Below are 22,782 nucleotides of genomic sequence, written 5' to 3' on the forward strand. Positions count from 1 at the left end.
AAAAAAAAAAAAAAAAAAAAAAAAAAAAATTAAAACAGGCCAAGGCAAGCAGATCACAAGGTCAGGAGTTCGAGACCAGCCTGGCCAATATGGTGAGACCTCATCTCTACTAAAAACACAAAAATTAGCTGGGCATGGTGGCAGGCGCCTGTAGTTCCAACTACTCGGGAAGCTGAGGCAGAAGAATTGCTTGAACCCAGGAAGGGGAGGTTGCAGTGAGCTGAGATTGCACCACTGCACTCCATCCTAGGCAACAGAGCAAGACTGTCTCAAAAAAATAAAAAAAAATTTAAAACACTGATTCCTGAAACACCTTTATCATGTTAAAAAGAAAAAAAAAAAAAAAGGCCAGGCCGAGTGGCTCACACCTGTAATTCTAGCACTTTAGAAGGGTGGATCACGAGGTCAGGAGTTCAAGACCAGCTTGGCCAACATGATGAAACGAAAAATAAAAAAAAATTAGCTGGGCCTGGGGGCGGGCGCCTGTAATCCCAGTAACTTGGGAGGCTGAGGCAGGAGAATTGCTTGAACCTGGGACACAGAGGTTGCAGTGAGCTGAGATCGTGCCATTGCACTCCAGCCTGGGCAACAAGAGCAAAATGTCTCAAAAAAAAAGAAAAAATAAAGGCTTGGTGCGATGCCTTACACCTGTAATCCCAGCACTTTGGGAGGCCAAGGCGGGTGGATCACTTGAGGTCAGGAGGTCAAGACCAGCCTGGCAAACATGATGAAACCCCATCTCCATACAAAAATTAGCCAGGTATGGTGGTGTGTGCTTGTAATCCCAGCTACTCGAAAGGCTGAGGCAAGAGAATCGCTTGAACCCGGGAGGTGGAGGTTGCAGTGAGCTGAGATCCAGCCACTGCACTTCGGCCTAGGCATAGAGTGAGACTCCATCTCAAATAACAACAACAACAAAAATCACATAGATTCGCACGATCTACTCCATGTCTACATGACCAGAATCACAGTCAAGGCGAAGCTTGGTGGCTCATGCCTGCAATTCCAGCACTTTGGGAGGCTGAGGTGGGAGGATCCTTTCAGTTCCAGCTGCCACCCATGTGACAGCAGTCTCTGTGTCTGTTAATTCTAATTACTGAGAAAGAGTCTGAATAGCTGAGCTAAGCCTTTAGTTTGGTTCCATATGTGATACATACAAGTCCTTAGTCCAGTCACCTGTATTTAGAAGAATGAAGAAAGGAATCCCATGTAAGTGGGGTAGTTCTGTCCAGAGGTCTTAGGCAAAGCTGTCAAACTTGAGTGTAGTAAATTCAGTGTACATGTTTACCATATAGAAATAACCAGAGAAAGGAACTTGGGGGAAGAGACCAAAAGATAGTGTGGAACCAGTATTACAGGCTTTAAACACTTGGTCAAGTCATCTGAGAGTTCTTTAGTAGACAGGATAACTTGGTGTAAAGGTTCTGGCCTGAACAGAGACCGGACTGAAGGAAATTTTTACTGTCTAAGAGGGGCAGCATCCATAGAGGATGGCTGAAAGCAATTATATCAAACAAGATAGCAAAGTCAAGACAGAGATTAATGGCAAGTTGAGGTGGAGTTGTGGAACACAGTGATTGATTACCTCTAAAGGAGTAAGAGGAGTTGTTGATTTGACAACCTCTACTAACTCAGAGAATATGTTCAGCATGCAGGTAAAATGCTGGACCGAGACACTGGAAGAGAGGCAAACTCATGATAAAACTTTAGGAATCACTGGTGTAAAAGTTGATCATTATAGCACTGGGGTGGATGAGGTCATCAAAGCAGACAGAAAAAAGCTAAAATCAGAAACGTGAAGGTTGGAGGTGAAAGAGCAAGTACCAAAAGGAATGCAGAAGGAATGATCAGAGAGATGAGAAGATTGATTGGTAGACCAGAATGTGATAAGAGCCTAGGAGAAAATGTTTCAGAAAGTTAAAAGTAGGTTGGGTGTGGTAGCTCACACCTGTAATCCTAGTACTTTGGGAGGCCGAGGCGGGCAGATTGCTTGAGCCCACCTTGGCCCCCAGGAGTTCACTACCAGCCTAAGCAATAGGGCAAAACCCTGTCTTTACAAAAATTAGCTGGGTGTGGTGGCACACCTATAGACCCAGCTACCCAGAAGGCTAAAGTGGGAGGATCCCCTGAGCTCATGGAAGTTGGCTGCAGTGAGCCATGATTTTACCACTGCACCTCAGCCTGGGCAAGCTTGTCTCAAAAAAAAAAAGTAGTCAGCAAGTAGCAGATACTTAATGAGGCTGAAATTTGAGGAGGGTAGTGCTGGGGGAAGAGGCCACTGGGTTGGGCAAATTAGGAGTTTATTCATGAATTTAGCAGTTTAAAGGCAAAATACTGCAGGAAAAAGATAGCCAAAAACAAAAATTCAACAAATAAAAAATATACAGGAATATTTGGGAGGCAGAGGCAGGAGGATCACTTGAGGCCAGGAATTCAACCCAGCCAACATGGCAAAACCCCATCTGTACTAAAAATACAAAAATTAGTCGGGTGTGGTGGTGAGCACCTGTAATCCCAGCTACTTGGGAGGCTGAGACAGGAGAATTACTTGAACCCAGTAGGGGGAGGTTGCAGTGGGCTGAGATTGCACCACTGCACTCCAGCCTGGACAACAAAGTGAGATGCCATCTCAAAAAAAAAAAAAAAGTGTAAGTGTATATAATAATAGATAAAGACAAAAATCAACTGCAAGGAGTTGCATATATATATATGTAACTTGAATTGAGTCTTTGGGTGAATAGAGTTTATTCTATTCTGTAACTTTGAACCTATTTTAAAGTAAAAAAAAAAAAAAATTTTTCCCCCTTTGAGACAGTCTCGCTCTGTCAAGCCCAGGCTGGAGTGCAGTGGCATGATCTCGGCTCACTGTAACCTCCACCTCCCAGGTTCAAGTAATTCTCCCTGCCTCAGCCTCCCAAGTAGCTGGGATTACAGGCGCCTGCCACCATGCCTGGCTAATTTTTGTATTTTTAGTAGAGACAGGGTTTCACCATGTTGGCCAGTCTGGTCTCGAACTCCTGACCTCAGGTGATCTGCCTACCTTGGCCTCCCAAGTGCTGGAATTACAGGCATGAGCTACCGCGCCCAGCCAAAGTATTTTTAATATAATGGAAATTAGGAACATTAGAATATAAGAGATGGTCTTTTGAAAGCAAAATTCCAATGGTAATAGGACAAGATGGGGAAGTTTGTCTTAGTTTTAAAAAGCAGGGGCAGCCTGGCCAAGGTGGGTGGGTCACCTGAGGTCAGGAGTTCAAGACCAGCCCGGCCAACGTGATGAAACCCCATCTCTACTAAGAATACAAAAATCAGCTGGGCATGCTAGCGCATGCCTATAGTCCCAGCTACTTGGGAGGCTGAGGCAGGAGAATCATTGGAACCCGGGAGGCAGAGGTTGCAGTGAGCCAAGATCGACCCATTGCACTTCAGCCTAGGTGACAAGGGAAACTCCGTCTCAAAAAAAAAAAAAAAAAGACAGAGCGGGGACAGCCGGGAGTGGTGGCTCATGCCTGTAATCCCAACACTTTGGGAGGCCAAAGCAGAAGGATCACTTGAGCCCAGGAGTTTGAGACCAGCCTGAGCAACATGGTGAGACCACATCTCTACAAAATAAAAATTAAAAAATTAGCCAAGTGTGATGGTGTGCACCTGTAGTCCTAGCTACTCAGGAGGCAGAGACAGAAGCTACTTGAGCCGGGGAGGTCAAGGCTGCAGTGGGCCACGTTCGCACCATTGCACTCCAGCCTGAATGACAGAGCGAGACCTTGTCTCAAAAAGGGGGAGTGGGTTATTTGTTACAAGTCTTTGAGGCGTGAAGAAACGAACAAGAGGACCCTTAACGTGGACCAGGCTTAGCATCTGCCATAGAGGAGTATGGTTATCTGTAGCATAAAAGAGATGAAGTTGGAGGTTGAAGAAAGTGGAGATGGTTTGTAAAAACTCTATGTGATAAATCAGAAAGAAAGAAGTAAAAGTGTTATCAAGTAGGATTTGGAGCCTAGCTGAAACTAGATAGGTAAATTGTAAGAGCACTCAGCCCCAGTTTCATGATACTGCGACAGCAGATAGCTATAGCCATGGTCAAAGGCACTGCTTTTCCCACACCTCTGAGGTCAGTTCTAGGTAATCCTGCTTTTATTTCTGGAACACACTAGAATTTACATAGATTTTTTCATTAAAACTTCTGTTATTTAACATAAGTCAATAGAGAAGCATGTTTCACTTTGAAGAGACCTTTAAATAATAGATTTTCCTTTCTTTTAGAATGTCAAAGTATTATTTTTGTAATAGTAGTATCTAATTTCAAGTACTTAGAATTCTCTTAATTTAAAAGGTGCTAGCTGATGGATTCCTGATGATTGGGATCGATGGCTCAGAAGCAGCAGACGGATCTGACTGGTTCTGTTACCATGCAACCTCTCCTTCTATTTTTCCTGTCGGTTTCTGTGAAATTAACATGATTGAACTTACTCCACCCAGAGGTACTTCATCCTAATATAAACACTGGAGTTTAATCTTTGCTTTCTTCTTACATGGTTTCCATTTACAACATTTAACACAGCTCTAGATTTCCTGAGTACGTATATAATGTGTGTGGATAAACATATACATACAGGAGCTGTAGGTTGCTCTAAAAATATAAAGTACTGTATTCTAGCTTACTGTAATAAATTACAGTAGTATATAAGTTTTCCTGAGCATCTGTGTATTTTATAATATGAATTGGTATTCTCAAACTCTGTTGAGTCAGTAATATAGGCTCAACAGGCTATGGCATACATAATTTTTTTTTCCCCCAGTAAAGACAGGGTCTTACTCTGTTGCCCAGGCTGGAGTGCAGTGGCACAATCATAGCTCACGGCAACTTCCAATTCCTGGGCCCAAGCAATCCTCCCACCTCAGCCTCCCTAGTAGCTGAAACTATAGCTGAAAGGCACAACCATGTCTGACTTTTTTTTTTTTTTTTTTTTTTCTTTTTTCTTTTTTCTTTGTATGTACAGACGGGACTCTCACTATGTTACCCAGGCTGGTCTTAAAATCCTGGCCTCAAGTGATCCTCCCACCTCAGCCTCCCCAAAGCACTGGGATTAGGAGTGAACCACCACATTTAGCTATGTGGACTTTTTTTTTTTTTTTTTTTTTTTTGAGACAGTCTTGCTCTGTCTGGAATGCAGTGGTGCTATCTCACCTCTTTACAGCCTCCACCTCCCAGGTTCAAGTGATTCTTGTGCCTCCCCTCCCAAGTAGCTGGAATTACAGGTGTACACCACCACGCCCAGCTGATTTTTCTGTTTTTAGTAGAGATGGGGTTTCGCCATGTAGGCCAGGCTCATCACAAACTCCTGGTCTCAAGTGATCTGCCCACCTTGGCCTCCCAACATGCTGGGATTGTAGGTGTGAGCCACTGCACCCAGCCCTATGTGGACTTATAAAAGGATGGCTGTTTTACTCATGGTTTAACCAGTCATTTTCCAAATTTTAATACTTGAGCATTAAGTTGTTCCTCTAAGAAAGGAGGAAAGCTATAACAGAGGTCTGTAAACATAGTATTTGCTCAGCCAGTTTTCTTTCTTGCAAGGAAAGAAAAATATCACTCCATAGTATTAGGTGCTAGACTCTTCTAAAGCCTAGGATTGAAAGAACAAAAGTGTACCCTTGTAGTAAACAGAAAAAGAGCCACTTTTGCGTTACACTAAGTGGGCATACCAGTGTTTCTAGAAAGGGGAGGGAAATCTGTGTAACATGGAAGAATTATTGCACTCAGCAGTATAAATCATATAGGCCAGGTGCAGGGGCTCACGCCTGTAATCCCAGCACTTTGAGAGACTGAGGCAGGAGGATTGCTTGAGACTAGGAGTTTGAGAACAACCTGAGCAACATAGGGAGACCTTGTCTCTACTAAAAACAACAAAAAATTAAGCCTGTCACAGTGGCATGCACCTGTATTCCCAGCTACTAGAGAGGCTGAGGCAGGAGGATCACTTGAGCCCTGGAGGTTAAGGCTGCAGTAAGTCGTTGAGAGCACTACTGCAATCCAGCCTGGGTGACAGAGCAAGACCCTGTCTCAAAAAAAATAAAGTTGATCATGTAACCTATGCTCTTAAGATTTTGTGTACTGTTACTTTTTGTCTGCATTTTAATATTATGCTAATTTTAAATGAACTGCTAGTTAAACCAGTTGTGTTTTTTAGGTTACACAAAACTTCCTTTTAAATGGTTTGACTACCTCAGGGAAACTGGCTCCATTGCAGCACCAGTAAAACTATTTAATAAGGTAAATTTAAATGGCAGAATAATTATGTGAGGACTTATTAATGCCCCACAAATACAATTTATGTTCATAAAAATGTCTTTGCCTTATATTAGAATTTCTTAGTGGAGATATAATATAAACAGATATATAGCAATGAAACAATATGAATATTTTCTTTACCTAGGAATCAAAACTTGTTTCCAAACTATGTTTCATGTTTAATCTGAATGAAATAGAAATGAATACTTTTCCTAACTAGTTTTTCAATGCTTCACCTTCATATTATGTTTAAATAGTTAAATAATTATTTGGAATTTGTGGTTTAAATTATGTTATTTACCTTGTCGCTTCTGTTTTTGGCTTTCTTAGTGGTAGTAGGGTTGCGCATTCTTTCTTTATACCAATATTAATGTTTTCTTCTCTGTCAGGATGTTCCAAATCACGGATTTCGTGTAGGAATGAAATTAGAAGCAGTAGATCTCATGGAGCCACGTTTAATATGTGTAGCCACAGTAACTCGAATTATTCATCGTCTCTTGAGGATACATTTTGATGGATGGGAAGAAGAGTATGATCAGTGGGTAGACTGTGAGTCCCCTGACCTCTATCCTGTAGGGTGGTGTCAGTTAACTGGATATCAACTACAGCCTCCAGCATCACAGTGTAAGTTGGTATACAGAAAAGGTGTCCTTTTGTAAAAATCAGCAATTCTCCAGAGGACTATCTCACATAAGTCATCTTTTGAGCTCACAGGACAAGAATATACCTATGTCTGATTGGTTGCCAGGTAAGACATTAAGACTCAACAACAATATCACAGAATCAGACCATGTGTACCATGGCAGTGTGAATCCAATAGTCAGTTACATAATGACTGTAGAAACACAACAGTCACCAAATTAAACTAGACTTACTATTTTAGTGACTTAAAAATTATAGACTGAAAGTTTATTGGTATGTAATAAATGGTTTTGAGTAAATAGTGGAATCTGTCTCGTTTTGAGGCTATGGTTTTGTAGGAACAAGTATCCTTATTTTCAGAGCATCACGTACTTAAATAAGTCTTGGTAAAGATAGTTCATCTAAGTTGTATCTAGACAACTGTATCATCTAAATTGTAAACAATTATCTGGTACCAATTTTCCCTTTTATTTTTCAGCATCAAGAGAAAACCAATCAGCTTCTTCAAAGCAGAAGAAAAAGGCTAAGTCCCAGCAATACAAAGGACATAAGAAAAGTGGGTCACCACGTGGTGTTCACATACATTTTCTAATTGTTAACTAATTGGAGTCACAGTGTTCTTGGACAGAAAATGCTATCTCTTGTGAGAACTGATGATTGTGCGTTATGTATTGTGCTTAAAGGTGCAGTATGCCATAAAAGGCAAACCCTTGCAATAATGAGAAACACTGATGTTTTACTGACAGGAGAAATGATTACCACAGTATTTAAAGTATACGTGGTAAAGAATAGAGCCTGTGAATGACTCTTGAAATAATATGTAAAACCTACTAAAATTTAATCCTTTTTAAAAACTTTATTTAAAAAGAAAAATTAGCAGCCAGGTGTAGTGGCTCACGCCTGTAATCCCAGCACTTTAGGAGGCCGAGGCAGGGGGATCACAAGGTCAGGAGATCGAGACCATCCTGGCTAACACGGTGAAACCTGTCTCCACCAAAAATACAAAAAATATGCCAGGCGAGGTGGCGGGCGTCTGTAGTCCCAGCTACTCGGGAAGCTGAGGCAGGAGAATCGCTTGAACCTGGGAGGCAGAGGTTGCAGTGAGCCAAGATTGCGCCACTGCACTCCAGCTGGGCAACACAGCAAGACTGTATCCCAAGAAAACAAACAAACAAAAATTAGCAGATGCTTGATGCTTACAGTAGATGTGAAGCCTAATAAACCCATTTTTCTTAGAAAGCAAAACTTTCTGGAGTGATACTGGTAAGAAATCCAAGTTGATGGCAAACAAGCTTTACCAAATCTTTCTAGAAATGCTTTCTATACTAAAAAATTAGCCAAGCGTGGTGACACATGCCTGTAATCCCAGCTACTTGGGAGGCTGAGGCAGGAGAATCACTTGAACCCGGGAGGCTGAGGCAGGAGAATCACTTGAACCCAGGAGGCAGAGGTTGAGGTGAGCCAAGATCGTGCCATTGCACTCTGGCCTGGGCAACAAGAGCGAAACTCCATCTCAAAAAAAAAAAAATTCTTTCTATACTATGTTTTACCTTACAGTGAATTGTTGGCATAAGCCAAAGTAATATAAAATATATTGTTAACTATATTTGATTTTTTTAAATCTAATTTCCCATCATAGAAAACTATAGCTTCTCTCTTCATAAAACTTGTCATAGAATATTTCATTCTTTTGTGTGTGTGTGTGTGTGTGTGTGTGTGAGAGAGAGACAAGGTCTTACCTTGTTGCCCAGGCTGGAATGGAGTACAGTGGCACAATCTCCACTCACTACAGCCTTGACTTTCCCTGGCTCAAGCAGTCCTCCCACCCCAGCTTCCTGAGTAGCTTGAACCACAGACATGTGTTGTCACACATCCAGCTAATTTTTGTATTTTTTTGTAGAGACAGAGCCTTGCCATGTTTCCCGGACTGGTCTCAAACTTCCAGGCTCAAGCGATCTGCCTGCCTCAGCCTCCCAAAGTCCTGGGATTACAGACATGAGCCACCACACCTGGCCATATTTCATTTCCTTCTTAGATAAGAATATATATATATATATATATATATATATTTTTTTTTTTTTTTTTTGAGACAGAGTCTCAGTCTCTCGCCCAGGCTGGAATGCAGTGATATGATCTTGGCTCACTGCAGCCTCGACTTCCCGGGTACAAGCAATTTGCCCACCTCAGCTCCTGGAGTAGCTGGGACTACAGGAGTATACCACCATGTCCAGCTAGTTTTTATATTTTTACAAAAATGGTGGTCTCACCATGTTGCCCAGGCTGGTCTCAAACTCTGGGCTCAAGCGATCCATCCACTGCCTCAGCCTCCCAAAGTGCTGGGATTACAGGTGTGATCCTCGTAGTCTGGCCAATTTTTATTTAAAGATACTTTTTAAATTGGATTGGATGCAGTGACTCATGCCTGTAATCCCAGCAACTTTGGGAGGCCAAGGCAGGTGGATAGCTTTAGACCAGCCTGGGCAACATGGCAAAACCCCATCTCTAAGAACAAAAAAAGAAAGAAAACAAGCTATTTACAAAATGTAAAAGTACACTTGAGGATTAAAACTGAAACAGATTTTTCCAGCTGATTTGCCAAATGTGCTCAGGTACGTGCTGATCTGCCTCAGTAACAACCTAGAGACTGAAGTGGCAAGAAGAATCAAATACACTCTATTCTAAACTTTCTGATGTTTGCTTGTTAAGTGGGAAACTAAAAAATTTCTACTGTCCACTCTAGTGGTACTTCTCCCAGCACAAAAGCCATGTCAGCCACACAGAAGTAGCAACCTACAGGCCTGTCTCTTGACCTCTCATTTATAGGCACAAGCCTCCCACAGGCTCAGAATTATTTTGCCCACCAGCTGCTTGCCAGGTCTGATACTCACCTAAAAGAACTTTAGGGAACATTGCCAAACCAGCCTGATGAAAGGGAGTTCTCATGTATCTAAGTGAGTAGCAAGAATTCACATGGGAACTTCATTTATGTCATTGGGCTGATAATAGCAGGTATGACCACTAAGCTTTCTGTGAGGTAAATAACAAGTCTGTTTGCACTTTCTGTTGGATAAGACTTTGGAATTTCAGAATTTTCTTTTCAAGATGTCAAATTAAAAATGGTTTTTATTACTCAGTGGCTCTATGACATTGCTTTTTAGAACTAATCTGTGAGCTTTGTGTAGACAATTCGTTTGCCTCCTTCAGCGTGACTCTGGTAGGATTTGTTTCTGACTTGTGGGGTTTAAACTATTTTGAATTAATGGGCTGGGAACATGGAAAGAAATGTGTAATTAATGAAGAAATATTAACACCCCAGTTTTTAGTGATATTTACCATTACTGGAGTTCTGGATTCACTGAAAAAATGAATTTTGGACTACATGTAACATATTCTCTAACTATAATGTTTTACTATTTTCTAATAGCATGACATCATCTCTAATACCTTTAAATTGTCCTTTGGACATAGAAAAGAAAAGAACTATGGACCCACAGTACCTCATTAGATGCCCTTGGGACCAGATGTGCTTTGGAATTCAGAATTTTTTGGATTTTAGAAGAGAAATATAGTCTGTGTAACGTACATTATTTAACGCTCCAGACTGAAGCACTTTCTAAAGCAAATATGTATCTAAATATTTACATTAAATGACCCAAATAAAAAATTATAAGTGGTGTCACCAACTGAGGTACGGCTTTGTTGCCAAAGTTTTTTTTAAAAAACTTCCTGAGGCCAGGCGCAGTGGCTCACGCCTGTAATCCCAGCACTTTGGGAGGCCGAGGCGGGCAGATCACCTGAGGTCAGGAGTTCAAGACCAGCCTGACCAACATGGAGAAACCCCGTCTCTACTGAAAATACAAAAAAAAAAAAAAAGCCGGGCGTGGTGGCGGTCGCCTGTAGTCCCAGCTACTCGGGAGGCTGAGGCAGGAGAATGGCCTGAACCCGGGAGGCGGAGCTTGCAGTGAGCCGAGATTACACTACTGCACTCCAGCCTGGGCAACAGAGCAAGACTCCAACTCAAAAAAACAAAAAAAAAACCTTTTGGAATGTTGGAATTGAGGATAAGGAAGTGTAGTGCCGTATTAAGCAGCAGCTTTCACTCATGGTGCCGCCGCCTCTAATTTTTTTCTATTACTCAGCAAACAGTTTGTTAGAAAGTTTTCTTACTAAGCTTTAGTTATGCAAATAAGTATTTGGGGTTTAGAAACCTGTCATCTATTGCAGGCAAACTGATACCAATATCAGATGGGCTATAAAACCTTTTGTTTGTTTTTACATTTGCCTTGGTAGATTATCATATTGTGGCTCTGTTGTTTCATCTTATAGCTTGTTGGTCTTTTTGAACTTAAGATCATCTGTTAGTGGTATATTCTTTGGTAGTGCTTATTGTGCAGAAACAGCCGATGAGCTTCATTGGTCTAGCTTGCTTTGTTGTAGGTTGTGTTCATGCCACGAAGGATGGATAATTACTAACACTTTTGAGAATAAGTATAAGGTTCTGCCACAAGGATCATACACACTCTCTAGTCTCAAAAGCCTCTTTTCCTTAAGTTGTGGTAATTCTAGAGCAGGCAAAGCAGCACTGATTTCTGCTTTAAATCTCACCATTTTCAGGGACTACTGTAAGTAGTAAGAGTTGGACATTACTCCTTGCGTTTTTATCTCTGAGTAAGTAGTATATTAGGAAAAAGTCTTAAGTTTTTGCTGCATGTGATTTTGGTTTGGCTCTTGAGAATTGAATCTACTCAATAACAGCTTAAATCCCACATCATTTTACATAGGAATACTGTGTGGCTTACATTTATCTTTTAGTTTTGATTTTGTGAAGCGTAATTTTTTATTGCTCTTACTTGGTTTATTCTGTCATCTGGAAGAAAACAGACATAACTCAGTCACAAAGATAAGGATCCTTCCACTTTTTTTTTTTTTTTTTTTTTTTTTTTTTTTGAGGCAGGATCTTGCTGTGTCTCCCAGGCTGGAGTGCAGTGGTGTAATGTTGGCTTGCCACAACTTCCGCCTCCCGAGTTCAAGCGATTCTCCTGCTTTAGCCTCCCAAGTAGTGGGATTACAGGCATGAACCACTACTCACGGCTAATTTTTGTATTTTTAGTAGAGACAGAGTTTCGCCATGTTGGCCAGGCTGGTCTTGAACTCCTGACCTCAAGTGATCCACCTGCCTCGGCCTTCCAGAGTGCTGGGATTACAGGCATGAGCCAATGTACCCTGCTGATCCTTCAGCTTTCAATGTGATTAATGTCTTATACTTGATTCTTCAAAATTTGCAGAGTTCAGAGTATTTCTTTTTGGTTGGCAAAAGCAGTGTATGTGTCTTGGAAGGATTATATTTATATTTGTATAGGAAACTATAGCTGAAGGGTGTGATACATTTCTTTTTCTTTTCTTTTTTTTTTTTTTTTAAGATAAGGTCTCACTTTATTGCCCAGCCTGGAGCACTGTGGTGCAATCATAGCTCACTGCAGCCTTGAACCCCTGGCTCAAGTAAATCTCCCACCTCAGACTCCGGCATTGCCCAGCTAATTTTTTTTATTTTTTGTAGAGATGGGTCTCACTCTGTTGCCCAGGCTGGTCTTAAACTCCTGGCCTGAAGCCATCCTCATTCTTCTGCCTTGGCATCCCAAGGTGCTGGGATTACAGGCATAAGCCACCATGCCCAGCCTGATAAATTTGTTTCAGAATAAATCAGATTGCTTAAGAATGTGCAGGCAGTAAGCTTTGAATTTGGAAGTACTTTTGAGAACAAGAATTGTGTTTTCTAAAAGAGTGAGTTGTGAACTAAAAAGTTAGGGGAGCACATTTCATACCAATAATATCCTACACCCAGATAATACATTTAAACTGTTTTACTTTGATTTCTCCCACCAGTGTTTGGGCTTATATGAGCTATGAAATGCTACCCTAAAAGTAGTGTTTTAAGACCCTTTCTTTCTTCCTTTGGGTTTTTACCCCATCTCAAGCAGAGACGTTCTTGAAAGAAATTAGCCAGCTGTTCTTAAAGCTCTCTGTAATTCATTTTACTTTGTCTTGTTTTAAATTTGAGAGTCAGAACTAGTATTACCAAACTCTCATAGAGTAGAAACAATCTCCCCCAACACACACACACACTCTCTCTTCCTTGTTTTCCGAAATACAAACTTTGCATAATTGGTTCTCTTTTCAGAGTGTCCTGTGCAGCACAGCTTTCCTAGTTATGTAATGCACTTTTCTTACCACACATGTAAGTGAAAGCTTACTTTAGTCTGACTTGATATTTAGAGAGGAAGATGCCAATTGGGAAGAAGCCTGTCAGTTTGTCGAGCCTGCCCATGACAGGTGGGGTGCGGAGGAGCTTCTCTGGTGACGAAGAGTTGACTCCTCCTCCATATCGAACCCTTCCAGCACAGACAGCCCCGGAGGCCTTCCCACCTCCCAGCACTAGCCGAGAGTTCAGTCCCAGCCTCAAAACAGGTAATTAGTCACATCAGCATCTCAGGTACTTCAGAGGGTAAAAGTACTGGGTAGGGTGGTGGGAGACAAAGCATGGTCTGGCATGACAGATGCTGACTCATCGAATTTTTTTTTTTTTCTTTCAACTAAAGAATTCATTTCACTAGTCCTTAGTAGTCACTTCACTAAGACAAAACATCAGGGAAGGAATTTTACTTTGTTATAAAATAGTTCCGAGCTTCAAATAAGGGTAGTTGGAATTGTGAGACAACTTGGAATATTTCATGGTTTTGAACATTCCGCTTTGCAGAATTGTATGTGACTTGACCTGGGAACAAAGTGTGTCATTAGGGATAAGTCCGATTAAAAAGACAGAAAAGGCTTTGTTCATAACATTTCATAGTGTCTCATTCATGGAAAGGATGTGTTTTGAGTTCCAGTTTAATTTTAGTTTTGGCAGTAACATTGATCACAATCTTAGTTGAATAACAAATTTGGAAATTGAATACCTGCATAATTTTTTTATTTCCATAAGTTCATGATTATGTATGTATAGTGATTAAGTAGTCAGTGGCATTTGATTTGAGTTTAATTGGTTAGGCCAAGGTAGTAGATTATAAGGAAGACTACAGAAGGCTTTGCCCTTTGTAATTACTAAGAACAAGCATGGTATTATCATAGGGTATGAGGACTTGACTTAGGCATGATGAACTTCAGGCCTGAGTACAGATCAGATCATACAGCTTCAAAGCCAAAGTTATACCTGCCTTGGCATATGTTCTGCCATATGCTAACTATTGCTTTTAGACTAAATTGTTTTCTCTAATCAGCATTCTTTAAAATGTCTTGTATGTTGAAAACCTAGATGAGACTTTCGTTACCTAGCTCTGTTTTCTTCTCATTCTTCTGTTTGCTAATATTTTTGCACCTATGGGGGTTTTCCTGTTTGTTTCCGTTGTTGGTTGGTTGGGGTTTTTTTTTTGCCATTTTAGGATGTGTTCTTTAGCTTTTCCCTCCTTCACAATGTATTAGGCCACCTTGCCCCCTTCCCAGTCTGTTTCTCTGAAGATCACTGTGATATTCTTACATCCAGAGGAAATTACACTACTACTTTTGTATGGAAAAAAAATTAGGATTGTAAATCCAATGTTACCTGCTCTTTAATGGAAAAATGTTCAAAGTCTAAAGAGCGTTCCAGTTTCTTTTCTGTTCTAAGTTTTTTTATTTTTGCACTTATTTGTGAAATAGTCTCGCATTAGTTAATTAAGTATGGATATTGTGAGTTCCAAATATATTTGAGCTTTTGTTGGATCTTGGATGTATTTTCTTTAAGCATGAGGCTGGGTTTGAAGATGTATGTCACATTTTGTGATAGGTTACTGATTCATTTCAAACAGAACGTCTGGCACTGGCAAAACCCAAGAATTTAGAGTAGACCTACTAGATGGAAACTACCTGGCCTCCTACGTGACTTCCTTCTTCCACTGGTGTCTATAGTATCTTCTGAGCTATGGCACAACTGGTGGGGCTTGGTGTGATTTTTCTCTGATGAAACTAAGTAGGGACTGCATTGCTACCTTAACTATCTGAAAGCTATGGTTTAATTAGCAGTTGAGAGTTTATTATTTACGGGCTTGTAGCTGGAAAAATGTGATTTCGGTTAGCTTATCTCCTGAAATGTTAGTGATTAGTGTCAACAGAGTGACTTCCTTCTAAAAACAGAGCTAAGAAAAGGCATTTGTGTGGAAAGTGACTTTCAACCACAGGATTTGTTTTATTTCATCCATCATTTATTGAGAAGGCCTGGAAAGGAGAAATGATTCATGTGAAGCTAACCAGACAGGCTTTGTTTTAGATTCCATGAAAACAATGAAACTTTGCATTAAAACATTGCACATCTGAGTGAATGTGTCACCTTTATTGTGAGTTACTTTTTTTAGCACATCATTTTCATATTTTAACATGACTAGAAGCATAATCCAGAAATTTGTTGTTAGCAGTAATGCATATAGCTTCAGGATAGGCTTTAGAATCTCAACTTACCTTTCTTACATTTTTTTGAAAAACATGCGTTTGAATGAGCTCAATCTTGAAGCACAGTAATTCTTTTCTCATTCATTTAGCCATCCAGTCATCATAGAACAAGATACTGTTTTAATCAACCTTTTATTGTGGGTACTGCACCTTTAATGAAACTTGGGTTTTGTTTTCCTTTCCATGTATGTATTTTCTCGGTATTGTTAAAATGGCCCTCATGCTGAATGACTGCACGCTGGCTAGATTTGAAGGATAACTGTCATACGTTTGATGTCATTCCTCATAAAAGCATTTTTATTTATATTAAGTAATTTTTTTAATGAAAGGAAGAACTAACTGCACAGGCTCATTTGCTGTACCTTTGAACACTCTGATGGGTGTTTGCTATGATTATATGCATAACGTATTCACTTTTCTGTCTTTGGCCTGTTAAATTTTTGATCACCAATGCCAAAACCAGTACCAAATAAAATAAATTGCCATCTCTCGGCCAGGCGCAGTGGCTCACGCCTGTAATCCCAGCACTTTAGGAGGCTGAGGCAGGTGTATCACCTGAGATCCGGAGTTCAAAACCAGCCTGGCCAAAATGAGGAAACCTCATCTCTGCTAAAAATACAAAAATTAGCCAGGTGTGGTGGTACATGCCTGTAATCCCAGCTACTTGGGAGGCTGAGGCGGGAGAATCACTTGAACCTGGGAGGCGGAGGTTGCAGTGAGCTGAAATTGTGCCACTGCACTCCAGCCTAGGCAACAGAGCAAGACTATCTTAAAAAAAAAAAAAAAGATTATTCTTTAAATTAGCAAGTAAGATGTCAGCAGCCATTATTTTTAAACTAATTGCTTATAATATAACTAAAATCAAGACATGGGCCAGGCACATTTTTACTTTGTCTTGTTTTAAATTTGAGAGTCAGAACTAGTATTACCAGCCTCTCGGAGAGTAGAAACAATCTCTACAAAGTGTAATCCCAGCACTTTGGAGGGCCGAGGTGGGAGGATCACGAGGTCAGGAGTTCAAGACCAGCCTCACCAACATGGTGAAACCCCATCTCTACTAAAAAAATAAAGACATGAAGTATTTTTTTGACTGTACTATTTGACTTTAAAAGTTGTAGCAAATTTAATATTGTTCCACATGATGACACTGCCATTGCTTCATGAAAAACTTAAATGCCATACTACCTGTCCAGATACTCTGCTGAGTTCTCATTCTCCTCAATTGACTTCTTTCTCTGTATGAGATTACAGAGAAATTACATCCCATATATGTGTATCCTCTCACTCACTTCCATTTATTAATGAAAAGATACATAATAGAGAAAAACGAAGAACTTTTACCCTTGCTCTGGAGCCAGATGCCTGCAGGAGCTGGTGTTACCTGTGTGAGTATTGTGGGCAACCTGAGCAGTGAGCTCTGTGGTGGACAGAGATCTCAGGCTGCCCAGATTAAGGGGGTAGTAAGTAGCCAGTCAGTTCCCAATGATCACAGCTCTTTAAGGATGCTGCACTCATGTTTCCAAGTCTATCTACTTTTCAGATTTTCATGTGAAATCTCTTGTATGGAAATATTCAGTCAAGTACGTAAAGAACCATTCAAATGTATAAAGAGGCCAAGCGCGGTGGCTCATGCGTGTGATCCAAACACTTCGGGAGGCCAAGGTTGGTGGATCACATTTGGCTAGGAGTTCAAGACCAGCCTGACCAACATGGCAAAACCCCATCTCTACTAAAAATACAAAAGAATTTGCCCGGCTTGGTGGTACACACCTGTAATCCCAGCCACTCGGGAGGCTGAGGCATGAGAATCACTTGAACCTGGGAGGCAGAAGTTGCAGTAAGCTGAGATCACGCCACTGCACTCCAGCCTGGGTGATGGAGTAAGACTATGTCTCAAAAAACAAAAAAAGCACAGGGCCCAGGCAGGGGTGGAAAAAGCAGTTTCTGACTTCTGATTTAGCAGATCCATGTATGCTAAAGAAGTTGGGAAAGAACGTAGCATTGCTCACCATGGGACTAGATTCCAGTGGATGTGTTAGCACAAAAGACCGCCTCATCTGTTCTTTAAATTATTTGAGCTCAACTTTGGTTAGACAGTAACTTTCTCACTCTGTCGCCCAGGCTGGAGTGCAGTGGCGCCATCTCGGCTCACTGCAATTTCCACCTCCCGGGTTTACGCCATTCTCCTGCCTCAGCCTCCCGAGTAGCTGGGACTACAGGCGCCCGCCACCATACCTGGCTAATTTTTTTGTATTTTTTAGTAGAGATGGGGTTTCACCATGTTAGCCAGGATGGTCTTGATCGCTTGACCTCGTGATCCACCCGCCTCGGCCTCCCAAAGTGCTGGGATTACAGGCTTGAGCCACCGCGCCCAGCCAGACAGGAACTTTAAGAAGCCCGAACACAGCCAGGCATGGTGGCTCACGCCTGTAATCCCAGCACTTTGGGGATATGAAACTGAAAAACTGTTTTCCATACTAAAGGCCTACAGAAACATGGCTATACTGTTAATCTGTTTTCGTTAAAACGTAAGTCATCGGTAAGAACTCAGGCAGGCACTCAGCGTTGAACTGGCCCCCTGCCTTGTCCTCCCACATAGCTGGGACTGTAAGCATTAGCCACCACACTCGGCTCAGGAGTTGAAGACTCATTTTTCTTTGTAGGAGAAGAGGTGTACACAGGATCTCACTCTGTCACTCAGGCTAGAGTGCAGTGACACAATCATAGGTCACTATAATCTCGAACTCCTGGGCTCCAGCAAGCCTCCTGCCTCAGTCCTGAGTAGCTGGGACTACAGCCTTGCACAGCCATACCCAGCTTTTTTTGTTTGTGTTTTGTAGAACTGGGGATTTGCTACATTGCCCAGGCTGCTGCCACATCCAGCGCAGATTTACTTTTTTAAAATGTATGTTACATCCTTATATAATTTATAATTTTTTTAATGTTTTGATTTAACATGAGATTTATATCTTTTTCTTCAGATAATCTTTTTAATAAAAGTATTCCTTGGGGCCAGGCACAGTGGCTCACGCCTGTAATCCCAGCACTTTGGGAGGCCGAGGCAGGTGGATCACGAGGTCAAGAGATCGAGACCGTCCTGGCCAACATGGTGAAACCCTGTCTCTACTGAAAATACAAAACTTAGCTGGGTGTGGTGGTGGGCACCTGTAGTCCCAGCTACTCAGGGCAGGGGAGAGGACGAGGGGGGCGGGGTGCTGAGGTAGGAGAATCGCTTGAACCCAGGAAGCAGAGGTTGCAGTGAGCCAAGATCACACCACTGCACTCCAGCTTGGCTACAGAGTGAGACTCCATCTCAAAAAAAAAAAAAAAAAACTCCTTGGGATTAATAATATATTACAGTCATATTTATTGTGTTGGTAATTAAGATTGTACTTAAGAGGCCAGGCGCAGTGGCTCACGCCTGTAATCCCAACACTTTGGGAGGCCAAGGCGGGTAGATCACAAGGTCAGGAGATCGAGATCATCCTGGCCAATATGGTGAAACCACATCTCTACTAAAATACAAAAAATTAGCCAGGTGTGGTGGTATGTGCCTGTAGTCCCAGCTACTTGGGAGGTTGAGGCAGGAGAATCGCTTGAACCAGGAAGCAGAGGTTGCAGTGAGCCGAGTTTGCTCCACTGCACTCCAGCTTGATGACAGAGCAAGACTCCATCTCAGAAAGAGATTGTACCTAAGAACCGTGAAAGAACTACATCATTGTTTGTACAAACATTGACATAAAAGTGAATACTTGATCACAAAATTCTCATCCCAGATTAGTGAGCACCATTACTCCGAACATTTCATTGAAGATGTCCATTGTGCAGTGTGCATTATGCAGTACTGTTCCTTTCAGAATGTTTCTTAACTGCTAATATACTTGAAAATTAAAATTAACTGAATGCTCGTACTTTAGGGATTTAACTTGAAGTTTCTGAAGAAAAGAAGAAGTCTTAATAACTGTAAAACTGGTGGAACATGAAGATCACAGGCAATCTGAGTACTCTAGAGAGCCTTAATGCCCATATGTTTCTCTCTCTCATTCAGTGACAACACTGCAGCTGAAGGAGGAGTTGCTGGATGGAGAGGATTATAATTTCCTCCAAGGAGCATCTGATCAGGAAAGCAATGGCTCTGCCAACTTCTACATCAAACAAGAGCCATGAGGTGGCTCAGAAACTGAGGGCGGGAGGGGAAGGATTTTACACAGGACTGATTTATAATCAATCCAGCTGTACAGGGGGCTATTCTACTGGGACATTTTGCTAAACATAGAAGATTTCAGTTCCAGATTTTTCAGGTGGGTGGGGAAACTATTTTAGTCGGGGGGACGGGGTGGGAAATTTTCAATTTATAAAGATGGACAATTTTTGTGTTGTATTTGAAGCTTTTGAAAGAATTTTGTAATATTTTCCAAGTTTGGATTTATGTGCATTGTTAACAAGAACTGAAATTCTAACTTTTTTGGTAAGATTAAAGTTTAGGTAGCAGGATTGAAGGAAATGATTTAAGAAGGATATAGGTGTTAAATGCAAATGAACTGTCATTACAAATGAACCTTTTTGGTACCTGTTGGGAGATTTTGGGATTTTTAGAAGTTAGGCCAGTCACATCTCCAGCTTCCTTTGCTGCAGAAATATGCAACTGAACTCCTCATGGAGGGGAGGGGTCATCACCACATAGGTCATGGAAGGGGTCATTATTTCTGCTTGTTGGCATTTTATTGCAGCCCATTTTAAATGTTTGTACAGAAATATTTTTCATTCTGTGAAAATTTATTTGGAGTTCTATATGAAACTGGAAGAACTCTGGATACTTTTATATGTTCTCTTTTAATTAAAAAAATGATTAGAATTATCCTAACACTAAAGTGTTAAACTGGAATGGTTGACAAGATATACAGGATCTCAGTCTACACGTTGAGGGGTTGGGGAAAATGCAGTGTTGTTCTGAGTTTATTTTCCTTTCTAAAAAAATACCCCACGAAAGGGATTCTGATCAGTTCTCTGCCATTTCCCTCTGTCTGTGAAATAACAACTTGGTATAACCACAACCAAAAACAGATGTTCTGTATTAGGAGAATCGAATCGAAAGTTATTCAAAGCCAAAATAAGTTTAGATTTCAAAATCATTCCAGCTCTGCTTTTATCTATCCTGGATTTGGTAGAAAACTAATTTGAAAGAGAATTTAATTTTCTTAAAATTCCATATATATATATATGATTGTCTTTAATTGTATTCAGGATTTATTTTAATAATAACTGATTTGGACCATGTTGAACATTCCCTGCTTTAAAATTCACATGACTTCCTTAAAAAAAAAAAAAAAAAAAGGATACAAGGGTAAATTGGTGAAAGGTTTGCTCTCTGCATTTTCTAACTTTCTACTGAGTTGTGACTGAATGAGAGCTCTCTAGCGTTTACCAGTGAGGTTCATAAACTAAACTCTCAGGAATTAATTGCATCTGTTGTAGAAGTGCTTCTGGGTCTTAGCCTGGCCTCTTCAGAGTGGTAATATTGACCATCTCCTCTGGAATATAGGTAGGGCTAATTAGAAATTAATCAAAATGATTAACCTCTACAGTCCTTCAGCCTATGGAATGCTTTAAAAAATGTTAATGGAAAGCCCCAGGAGACCATTTTAGGTAAGATTTTTGTTTGAATTTTAAAATGCATAGAACGTTAAAAAAAAAAAAAAAAACCAGCAATTTATTTTCTAAAATATTGCTCTACTTTTGGGAATAATAGCATTGGTAATACGCACAGGTTTACCTCATTCTATGCAAGAGGGGTTAATAACATAAGGTTTTATAATAGCTACTGGAAGTAAAATTTGTTACTTTATAGTGTAAGAATGTATGGAATCGCATGTCACCATTTCTTAATACTGACTCTTTAGGGGCATAAATGCAGATCACATCAACGCAAGTTGATTCTCATGTGTCAAATATATGTGAATTCAGCTGTTAAATTACTGGATATTTATCTTAACATTACTGAGAGGGACCTACTGTAAATGTGACATCCTCACACTTCCCATATCTTTAACTTTGAAAAATCTTCTCGTAAACTTAAAGCCTGGAAGTATTCCAAAGCAAGGGTTACAGCAGTCTTTATTCTCAGGCTCACTGAATGAAACCCAGGACTAATTCCACAGCACAGGCACAAGAAGCCTGTTGTATGGTGTACTCTGCCAGTACCTTGGATTTAGGAGCTCCATGGGGAACTGAATAAACCAGGAGAGACAGGATTTGGAGCTAGTCAGTCCTGGTAATCTATGAAATGCTCATTTATACCCCAGTTTCATAAGCTTCCAGTTCTATAGCAAACCCAGGCTCTGAGTGTTTTAGAATTTCCTAATTCATGAAGTGTTTCTTGTCTTGATCCCTTGACCAACAGTTGAAGGTTGGTAAGGACTTTCCTACAGTCTAAACACAACCTAAAGCGCTCTTTCATTGTTCACACACTAACTCCTACTGCTGACGAACCGAAAAATAATTAATGCAGAGGAGATTTATGTCTTAGCCATAACTCCAGTTGTACAACTCAATCGCCCCATTCTCTTTTACGGTTCAAAACTGCTGACCTTGGGTTTGTTTTTGTTTTGTTTTGTTTTTCCTGTTAGGATTTATTTGGGGACTTTTGGTAGTTTAAACTCTTTAACCTTTTCCTTGCTGTGTATGAGGAAAGCTAAAGCTGTTATCAACTTCTTATTCTACGATACTAACACGGGTTTTCAGTGTTTGTTTGTTTTGATTATTATTATTAATTTTGCGTGATGTGAATACCCTCTCCCATCAATATTTGTATTATGGTGCTATATATTGGTAATGATCCTTTAATATTGGGAAGGGATTTTAAAAATACTGTGATTAAACTGGGTTTCTTCCTTTGATTTTCATATTTTAAATAAAGCCACAGTCATTTATACAAAAGAAAAGCATCTGTCCCTGGGCAAATCTTTTGAGGACAGAGGTCAAAGTAAACTGCATAAGGTTTTTACATCATTTCTGTATGTATTTGATATATAAATCAATATCTGTACAAATTTAATCTTTTATTTTCTTGGTAACTCGTGATCATTGAGAAAGTGTTTGAAACTTTCTCATGAAGTGTATATATAATGGCGTGAAAAATTTCTTTGGAAAAATTTATGTTCCTTTCATTTTTACCAAATTGCAAATTTTCAGCATGGATGTGAAAAGCATTAAAATTATAACTTTGTGTACAAGATGAAAATAATTCACTAAATTTGCCCTTTTTTACACAAAATAAAATGTTAAAGTTAAGCTGGATTTGAGCAGTTCTTTAATATGCTTTGGTTTGGGGGGTTGCTTTTCTTTTTTTTTTTTTTTTTTTTTTTTTTTTT

The 22,782-nt window shown here is 40.4% G+C and overlaps 1 protein-coding gene across 12 annotated transcripts in view; it reads left to right on the plus strand.

The window, feature by feature from the left end:
* The window catches only part of MBTD1 (mbt domain containing 1), an 84,505-nt gene extending 61,803 nt beyond the window's left edge, over positions 1–22,702 (plus strand). For 10 of the 12 annotated variants that reach the window (XM_023204518.3, XM_023204521.2, XM_023204522.2 and 7 more), the window contains 6 exons: positions 4,334–4,481; positions 6,192–6,274; positions 6,682–6,916; positions 7,413–7,490; positions 13,208–13,399; positions 19,461–22,702. In XM_023204518.3, coding sequence (XP_023060286.1) covers positions 4,334–4,481; positions 6,192–6,274; positions 6,682–6,916; positions 7,413–7,490; positions 13,208–13,399; positions 19,461–19,579 — 855 coding nt within the window. In that variant the 3' untranslated portion in view covers positions 19,580–22,702. The remainder of the gene's footprint in view (positions 1–4,333; positions 4,482–6,191; positions 6,275–6,681; positions 6,917–7,412; positions 7,491–13,207; positions 13,400–19,460) is intronic. The other 2 variants (XM_023204528.3, XM_023204530.3) reach the window with 1 other exon arrangement.
* The last annotated feature ends 80 nt before the right edge of the window (positions 22,703–22,782 follow it).

Source organism: Piliocolobus tephrosceles, chromosome 16, assembly GCF_002776525.5.
Source record: "Piliocolobus tephrosceles isolate RC106 chromosome 16, ASM277652v3, whole genome shotgun sequence".
NCBI lineage: Eukaryota > Metazoa > Chordata > Mammalia > Primates > Cercopithecidae > Piliocolobus > Piliocolobus tephrosceles.